A 9,730-nucleotide genomic window follows, 5' to 3' on the forward strand; every position below is an offset into this window, starting at 1 on the left:
ATAATATTTCGGTTTATTAATTTGAAATTTTGAATCACAGTTGTACCTACATACTATATACTAATTCTACAAATATATTTTTAAAAATGACCAAAGTAACAAACGAAATACTTCTAACTTCTATTAAAGAGCATAAAGATGTGTTGTTTGATGCTTTTTCAAGTCAGCTTTCTCATCAAGATAAGGAGCAGGCATGGAAAAAAGTTTTAGACATTGCTAAAAGTTTGGGTCACAAACTGCCTGAAAATAAGGGAAATGATTGGACATATTTACGTGATACGTGATCGTGCTAAGTACCTACATCAAATTTGTAATGTACTTACTTATTTTTATCATCCTTGAATTTCTAACAATTTTATTATAACTGAATAATAATTTATAACAACCAATATTATCCAGTGGCGTAGTCAGGAATTTTGTATGGGGGGCGACTAACATTGCCTTTGTAGATAGTAAACAATTTACTTCAATGTGTCAAAATAAACATATTACAATATTATACTCGTATTCATGACAATTTTACACAGACACACACATACATATAAATACCTCAATATTTTATCTAGATTTATGTATGGAATAAATACAAGTCTGGATGATAACTTCAGCATATTTTTATTATAGCTTAAAATTGGACCTAAAACTGGCTCTGCAGGAGGAAAAAATTGCAAACTTACTACAACTGATGAATTAGTTTTAGACATAATTGGTTGGCAATCACCAATTGTACAGGGTCTAGGTGTACAAGATTCCTTAGGCCATCATACTCATGAAACTATACTAGAGTGTACTAATGAGAATGTGGTGGCAAATGATGTAAATTTTAACCAGTCTAATTCACCAGATACGTCAACCATAAATATTATTAGAAATTCATCTCCAAATGATAATGTTAAAAATATTGAAAAATGTAAGTTTGCATCATGTAATGTAGGTCTAAATTATCAATATTATTATTTTGCATCATTATTCATTACACATATTTTTTTTATAGCAAAGAAAAGAGTAGTAGTAGCCAGTTCTTCGAAACAATATAACAATATGGATGAATTAACAGCCTTAGAGCGTAGGAAGTTAGAACTTCAAGTTGAATGGCTTGAAAAACAAAACTACAAAGAAACTCTGGAAATATTACAGTTAGAAAATAAATTATTATTGGAACATTCTAAGTATACATTTGATTTAGTACTGGAACATAAAACTGGCAAATGAAATTTATAGATGGATCTCAATTTAGTTATATTAAACTCTAAACAAGTTTTTTTTTATTAATCAATATATATTTTAAATTTGTATTTGTTATTTGTAATTAAATTTTAAATATTATTATATTGTGATAAAACTATTTCATTCCTAAGTTATGGATCTCAATTTAATTACTTAAATCCCAAATGTCTTAAATATCATATTATGTTAATTTATTTTAATTATGTTTTTGTTTGTATAATATTCATAAGAATAGCATCAAAATAATTATTTTATTGATAACATAATATTACATAATATTACTTCAATAATTACTAATTATATTATATTCATATTCTGAATTTTTTTTTTAATTTTAATGCAAATTTGATAAATATTTTACATTAACAGTTATTGATTTATATTTTATATTTCAACTTTTAATAACATAGGTTCCTACTATAAGTTATTTAATTTACTTAATCTAGATAAAAATGTGATTTCATGTTAAGTATGATGAAATCATCTAAAATTGTTAATTATCTCTTGCAACCTATGTTCTCCATTCCCTAATGGAAAATCTTGTACTTCTCTGTCTGGTTCATCATCACTTAATTCATCATTGCTACTGTTATTATCAAATTCTTCCAACATAAGATCTTCATCATTTTCCCTAGCTAAATTACATAAGGCAGTACATGCTTGAAATATATTGCAGGTCAGTTCAGGTCCAAGTCTCATGTAATTTAAGCATGGAAATTTTTCTTTTAAAATTCCAAAAGCATTTTCAATTATTCGTCTTGTTTTTTTATGACGTCGAACAAATGACAGTTCTGCTGTATCATTTGGGTTTCTTATAGTAAGTGGTATTAGCCAATCTCTTAAAGGATATGCGCTGTCGCCAAGTATAATCCCATTTTCAATTGGTCTACAACCTGATTCCATTTTAGCCCACAATGGACTATTGCGTAAGACTCTAGCATCATGTACTGAGACTGGCCAGTTAGCATTTACATAATAAAATTACATAGTTGGTCCACAAACTGCTGTACACATAACAGAATGATTTCCATGTCTATCAACAAACACCGGTTCATTTATCGATGGTGCGTCAATTTTAATTAAAGTTCCATCAACACAACCTATAACTAAGGGTATTGAAGCTATACTATGGAAATGTTGAACAACAGTTACTAAATCATTTGGAAATCGAACCAATTGTGCAAAAAGTACCTCATTTATGGCTTTTGTCACATGTCTTACTACACGACAAACAGTAACTTTTGATACACCATGCATATCACCAATAGAGTGATACTGAGTACCACTTCCCAAAAAATGTAAGTATAAATTTACTTGTTGAATAGGGGATAATGCATGATTTCTGTTTGTATGATGAACTAGAAGATGCCCTATATAGCTGATAATGTACTCCAACTTCACTGAGTTCATTCTGAACCGTTCGTTGTATTCATATTCAGCCATAAAATAATTATTAATTCTTGGACGGAATATTCTTATTCGACGAATGATAATATTTTCATCGTCGCTGTCAGAAGAACTTGATGATGAAGATAACCACATTAAAAAAAAAGTCCTCTAAATGTTAAAAAATAATATAATGAAATATATATATAATATAATAATATTAATAACAATTGTCACTTAAAAAACTATACCTAAAGACTGGTCAAATTGTTATCATATTTTCAATATATTTTACAAATCATTGTTGTTTATGAAACGAAAAACAAGTTTTTTTACAATATTTACCAGGTTATCTTTAACTTGTTAATTGTCACTTTTCATAGGTCAACTTGTCAACTTGTATATTATATGAAACACAAAGTTAACAAGTGAATGAAATTTACAAGTGTACGTATGGTCTATTTCGACTTGTCTTTTTTATGAAACAGGCCCCTGGACATTTTTATAAATAAATAACTAAGTTACTAATAAAGTACTTACTATAGTAAGCATTTAATGTGTTAATTAAATTAAGAAGTATTTATTTCGTACCTAATATTTGAAATACAGAGCAAGAAAGGGCTTTAAATTAAAATCCCGAAGACATTATTGGTGATATTAAATATGAACAGAGAATTGGTTTATAATCAATAATCTATAATTATTTAATAAATATATTCTGCTTTTTCATTTAAATTATTATATCTTTGTTTATTTACCCTATTTAAATATATTACCCAAACTATTGCAAGTGTTAGATATTTATTTATTTATATAAATTGTGAATATATAAATTATGAAGAATATTATAACAATATATAAATGATTATCCAATCACTTTTTTTTTAGAAAACATTAAAATTTTAATATAAACAGTTATATTGACATTTGTGTAAATATTTTTACCAGCATTTTGAACGCTTAAATTAACGTTTGATGATGGCAAGCATAGGCAGTGGCAATCTTTTGCATACTTTGAAAAAGAGGTCTACGCACGCATATGCAATAGAGCAGGGGCGGCCAAACGGTCGATCGCGATCGACCAGTCGATCACGGACGATTACAGAGCCGATCATGTTAGAATTTATTTTTAGGCCACGTACAATTCGACAGTGTCCTGATCAACAAAATAAATATTAAAATGTTAATTAGATTCAAGTATTTAGATTTTAGAAATTATTATATTATTTTTAGTAATTATTAATTAGTTTATAATACTTTATGTATGTTTATATATATTTTAAGCAAGTATGTTTCTTAATAATTATAATTATTTAATAATAAAAACATTTTTCCAAGAAAGTCGATCTTCAAAGGTGAAGTATATTTTTAGTAGATTGTAGCCGAAAAAAGTTTGGCCGCCTCTGCAATAGAGCATACATTGCATTCAGTGAATTGCTTCAATTACTAATGGAAATATACCTAAATTATAAATAAATGTTTGTAAGTCTTGAATCTCAGAAAGGGTTTTCAGCATTTTTACATATTTAGTTTGAAGTTTTGCTATGGCCAGACTTACATCTCTTATTATAAGACAGGCAGATGATTTACTAACACCAATTACATCTCTTGAAATTATTAAAAAGCTCCCAGTAGCATAAGATCCCAATGTTAATAATAATTTTTGCATTGGTGTTATAGCATTATTCCTATTTAAATAAAGTAGATGTTTTATTACCTATAATTTAAGTTATATTCTATATATATATATATATATATATATATATATGTTATTCTATCTATTTGTCATTATTAAAAGTCTGTAGTATTTAATTATCCTATAATTGCTGAATAATACTTACCTATCTGTATTAGTGTTAATATAAAGTTGTATCAAATTTAAAACTTCTAAAACTGTTTCTTTTGACAGACGGAAACGCACTTTAAAATCATAATCGTCCCATAATAAATTATCTACTCTGCAGTGTACAATTTAAGGCCTGCGTTGATAATTTATGTACCTATTCATAAATTTCAATATTATCATCATCAAATAGTAAGTTGTCTAGTAGAAGATTCTTTGTTATTATTAATACAATAATAATTAATAAATAATTAAGAAAATCAATCAATCAAAACTTTATACTTGATATATAAAAATTTATAAAAAAAATATTGAAGTAATTATCAATGAATCATTATCAAAAAATTATAAAATTATGTTAAAGTGTGACAAATCCTTAGTTCTCACAGTGCACAAGTCATTTTGAAAGTAATTAACAAGCCGTACAAAAGTAAGCTATATATACGTTATATTAACCTATACTTATGACAAAATTGAAAGGCTCTGTGCAATAACCAGACAGCTCCATTTTTAGCGAAACTTGTACTAGTATCATGATTTCAAATAGAAAACATTATTATCAGATTTTCTGTGCAAGAACGAGATAAATCCGACTATCCGTTTAGAAATTATAATAGTTTTGGAGCTACTTGGTTTTTTTGTTTTCCGACGAAAAACCAGACAACTCCGGAGCTGTCTTGGTTTTGCCATAGGTTTAGTTTTTTTTCTTAAAATTCAAGTATGCTGTTTGATAGTATAAGTACATAATAATAATGATTATTAACTCAGTTAAAAAAAAAAAAAAACTAACTCTTTGTAAGCTTTTTACATTATATATATATATATATTTATATATATATATATATATATATATATATATAAATGGATTTACTAACTCCGAGCAATAAACAAGACAACTCCAGGAAAAATTTCTTATTTGTGGCTAAAACTGTAAAAAATATTCATGTATCAACTTCATTAAGGGTACTGTCGTGGGTCGGTATATCTCGGCACGACGCACAACAATAAAAAGAAGAAAAATATAATAATAATAATAATAATAATAAAGAAAAAGATCAGTGGTGCTGATTATAATATGATGTATTAAAATGACCATTTTGATATTATTATAATAAAAAAAAAAAAAAAAAAAAAATGATGTAACTCGGTGTAGACCGTTAAACGCAATAAGAATAACAGTAATGACAATATGAGTTTATACAAAATGAAGAAAAAATGTCACAGATCGGATTGGTGAGCTGCGTACGCGACAAAATGTAATGTGTTCACGAATACGGTTGGAAAGAACAGAACGGAACGGACTGGTTCGATAGTAGAGATGGGCAAAATACATTGATTTTTTAAAAACATCGATGTTTTCGATCGATATATCGAAACCCTACATCGATGTTTTTATTGCGATGTATTGAAAAAAAATCGATTTTTTTCTAATCCGAAGTCCGATGTTTAAATAACGTATTTATTTAAACATTTTACAATTTATATATAACATACATAAATATAACATAGATAAAATTTTTCTTAAAACTTATTAAGGTAAGCGTCGATGTTTTTAAAACATCGATTTTTTTGTTGAATATATCGATTACCAACATTGATGTTTCAAACTTTTTGCCCATCTCTATTCGATAGTGTTGCCGTGCGGACGTCGGTTGATGGATGGGAGGGACGGGGTGTCGCGGTGGCGCTGCGTGCCACGGTCTGGTTTTTGAGATAAAGGCAAGGTCGGCGACAGACGTTTCGATAAGGGCTGCCTCACGGGTCCGCATCAGTACCACAGTTTTTATCACTATTTTAAGTATTTAAAATAATTTTTCTTTTTATTATTCTTCTCTTATGTATGTATTAAACATTAAATATGTGCTTCTTGAAAAAAATGATAAAACATAGCTGTCTGGTTATTGCACAGAGCCCTTCAATTATAAATTTTTTACCTGCCTGCATAGGTATCTTAAAAATTATTTGTGCACCATCTAATGTGAACCTCACGAGCCGCCACCTGGTTGTATGTTACTGTTAGAATATAGAAATGGGTTTTTTAAATTCATTGCGTATTAAAAACTCAGCAGCCTTACTGAGCACTGCACTGGTACTATCACAATCGAAGGGTTTCTGATTCAATACTCACACTGTACGGACAGATACCCATAGGCGTAACTATGGGAGGGAGCATAGCCTCCCCCCCGGGACCAAGATTTAGCCTCCTCATAAATATTCCATGTTATACATGGCATACCGCATACTTAACTCTCAATAGTGTCAATAATATTTATCTTATTAAATATTTGATTATTGGAATTAAAAGTAGACATTATTAGCTATCTGTAAGTTTATTCGTTAAAATTACATTAGTCTCATATGAGCCGTAATCGTGTCCATACGAAACTGAGTTTACGCATTTTTTCAGAATGTCAAATGGTTGGTTTTTGCATCTTGACAATGCACCGTGTCACTCGTCTTTTGCAGTTCGACAATTTTGAAAGGATAAAAAAAATGTCTACAATACCACAACCCCCGTATTCACCAGCTCCATATGACTTCTGGCTGTTTCCAGCTGTTTTCCAAAACTTGGATTCAAAAGTGAACGTTTTGTGACGATTGAAGACTCTCAGGGCCATTCCAATAGAGGGATATCAAAGATGTTTCCAGCAGTTACAAAGTCGTTGGGAGTAATTGTGCCTGTGCTGAAGGGCGATACTTTGAAGAAGATTGAGTAGATTTATATTTAAATTGAATATACACGGTGTTTCAAAAAGTCTTCATCCAATTTCAAAAATTTATATTTATATTAAAAATGGAGATATAATGGTGAAATTAAGTAAAATATATTCTTAAAATAGTCAAGTTTTATTTACTTTGGTTATAAATGTTCAATATGACCCCCACCGATCGCCCGACACACATCTATACGATAATCAAATTCTTCCCAAATGTTGCTGATCATATCTGGTGTCACGGCATAAACAGCATCTTTGATTCTGATTTTAAGCTCTTCCAAGTTTGTAGATAATGGTGGTACATACACTTTATCTTTTATGTAGCCCCATAAAAAAAAAATCACACACTGTGAGATCAGGGATGAATCGCCAAATCGTCGTTTCCTTTTCGCCCAATCTACCGCTGAGGAAGTTCACCGTTCAAATACCGGTGAACTTCTAACTTCCAGTGCGGCGGTGCTCCATCTTGTTGAAAAACAAACTCATCAATATCCGCTTGTAACTGTGGAAACAACCATGTTTGCAACATGTTTAGATATGTGTTACCCGTTACTATGTTTTCTTCAAAAAAAAAAAAAAATGGACCGTAAACTTTTTTCCTCGAAATTGTACAGAAAACATTGATTTTTGGTGAATCCCTTTGATGCTCAACAGTTGCGTGTGGTTTCTCTAAAGCCCAAATCCTGACATTATGGTGGTTGACTTTTCCACTTAAATGAAATGTGGCTTCGTCCGAAAAAACAATGCGTGAGACACAAATGACTCATTTTCTTCTTGTTTTTCGGATATGAAATTGCAAAAATCAATCCTTTTTTGTTTGTCATCTGGTAGGAGGACTTGTAACAGTTATATTCGGTATGCCTTCAATGTCAAACGACCTGGTAGAATACGTCAAACGGTTGAATATGGGAGATTTAGCTCTAGGCCTGCACGACGTGCAGACTTCTGTGGACTTTGAACGAAACATTGTAGAACACACTTGATGTTTTCGTCAGAGTTACGTGGTCGACCTGAACGTTTCTGTGCGCATAGACAACGATTTTTTTTGAAAGTTTGGTGCCATCGTTGAATGCTTTGAGCAGTAGGAGCTTCAGTTCCATAAGTTCTTCGAAAATCACGTTGAACGGTTATTGCCGACTCGCACTTATTGAAACGTAGGACGCAAAACGCTTTCTGTTGTGGAGTCACCATAACGAAACAAACTAACGATTTCTAGATCACTAACCATTACGGTGCCAAATTTATCAACTAGATAATTTAAAATAAACTTAGTTATCTAATCTTATCATTAATATATTGCTCATTAACCTGCGATTAACTGTTGCCGAACTATATCAGTTCATAATCGGATGAAGACTTAAAATAATAAAATGAAATTCCAGGAACGTTTTGATCTTACTACGTACTACTTATCTTACAATTCATGTGTACGCTAATCACTAAATAAATTCTGTATATTAAATGAATGGGTGTGTGAGTGGAAAAAAAGTGTGAGAAGAGTTTTTTATTAATTGATCAAACATTGGTATTTGAAAATTGGTGGCCCTGAAAAGGGCCTTTTTAGAATGTTATTACATAACGGGAAAGATGTGTCTAGTCTGTGTATTTTAAACCTTTTTCTCGGTCTTCTTGGGCAAAAGAACGGCTTGGATGTTGGGCAACACACCGCCTTGGGCGATGGTCACTCCGGACAACAGTTTGTTCAACTCCTCGTCATTTCTGATGGCCAACTGCAAATGTCTGGGGATGATACGAGTTTTCTTGTTGTCACGGGCAGCGTTGCCAGCCAGTTCCAAGACTTCAGCGGCCAAGTACTCCATGACGGCGGCCAGGTATACCGGAGCACCGGCACCGACGCGTTCGGCGTAGTTTCCTTTCCTCAACAGACGGTGGATACGTCCGACGGGGAACTGGAGTCCAGCACGGGACGACCTGGTTTTGGATTTGATTCCCTTCGCTTTACCTTTGCCTCTTCCGCTCATTGTGTTTAGGTTTTGATTTTCGTCGACGTGAAACTGATAAACAACGAAACGGTTGTGATGCCGCGACGGACGTTTCTTGGGTATTTATAGGGCTTCAACATACTCGTCAAAAACACATTGTTGGTTTGACGATTTTAAACGACACGTTCACTACAGAAGTGTAGCTTATAAAAAAATGGTTTTACATTATCATACATTTGTCGGCCGAAGGGCCGGAGCAGATGTTTTTTGATCATCGATGTACGTCGAAGGGGGGGGGGGTGTTATCCAATGAGAACCCGTCTACGCATTTCTAAACCAGAATAAATACTGGTGCACGTTTTCGTCGTACATCATTCGTTTGGTATTCATTCCGATACACAGTACCGAAGTCCCAAATAACCCACAGAAATGGCTCCAGGAGGCAAATCAGCAGGGAAGGCGATGAAGAAGTCCGGCAAGGCGCAGAAGAACATTACCAAGTCGGACAAGAAACGCAAGCCCAAGAGGAAGGAATCTTACGCTATCTACATCTACAAGGTGTTGAAGCAAGTGCACCCCGACACCGGTGTTTCCTCCAAGGCGATGAGTATCAT

General features: G+C 31.9%; 2 protein-coding genes across 2 annotated transcripts; one reads left to right on the forward strand and one right to left on the reverse strand.

Annotated features, from left to right (window-relative positions):
- LOC112691345 lies at positions 1 to 1,212 on the forward strand. Its single transcript, XM_025565523.1, has 3 exons — positions 1 to 315; positions 625 to 910; positions 995 to 1,212. Exons 1-3 carry the CDS (start codon positions 256 to 258, stop codon positions 1,210 to 1,212), a joined length of 564 nt encoding a protein of 187 aa, XP_025421308.1. The 5' UTR covers positions 1 to 255.
- Positions 1,213 to 8,719: 7,507 nt separating this feature from the next.
- LOC112691343 (histone H2A) lies at positions 8,720 to 9,195 on the reverse strand. The gene has a single exon (XM_025565521.1). It carries the CDS (start codon positions 9,153 to 9,155, stop codon positions 8,781 to 8,783), a length of 375 nt encoding a protein of 124 aa, XP_025421306.1. The 5' UTR covers positions 9,156 to 9,195; the 3' UTR covers positions 8,720 to 8,780.
- Positions 9,196 to 9,730: the final 535 nt, after the last annotated feature.

This window comes from Sipha flava, unplaced genomic scaffold, assembly GCF_003268045.1.
Source record: "Sipha flava isolate LNK unplaced genomic scaffold, YSA_version1 604_pilon_pilon, whole genome shotgun sequence".
NCBI lineage: Eukaryota > Metazoa > Arthropoda > Insecta > Hemiptera > Aphididae > Sipha > Sipha flava.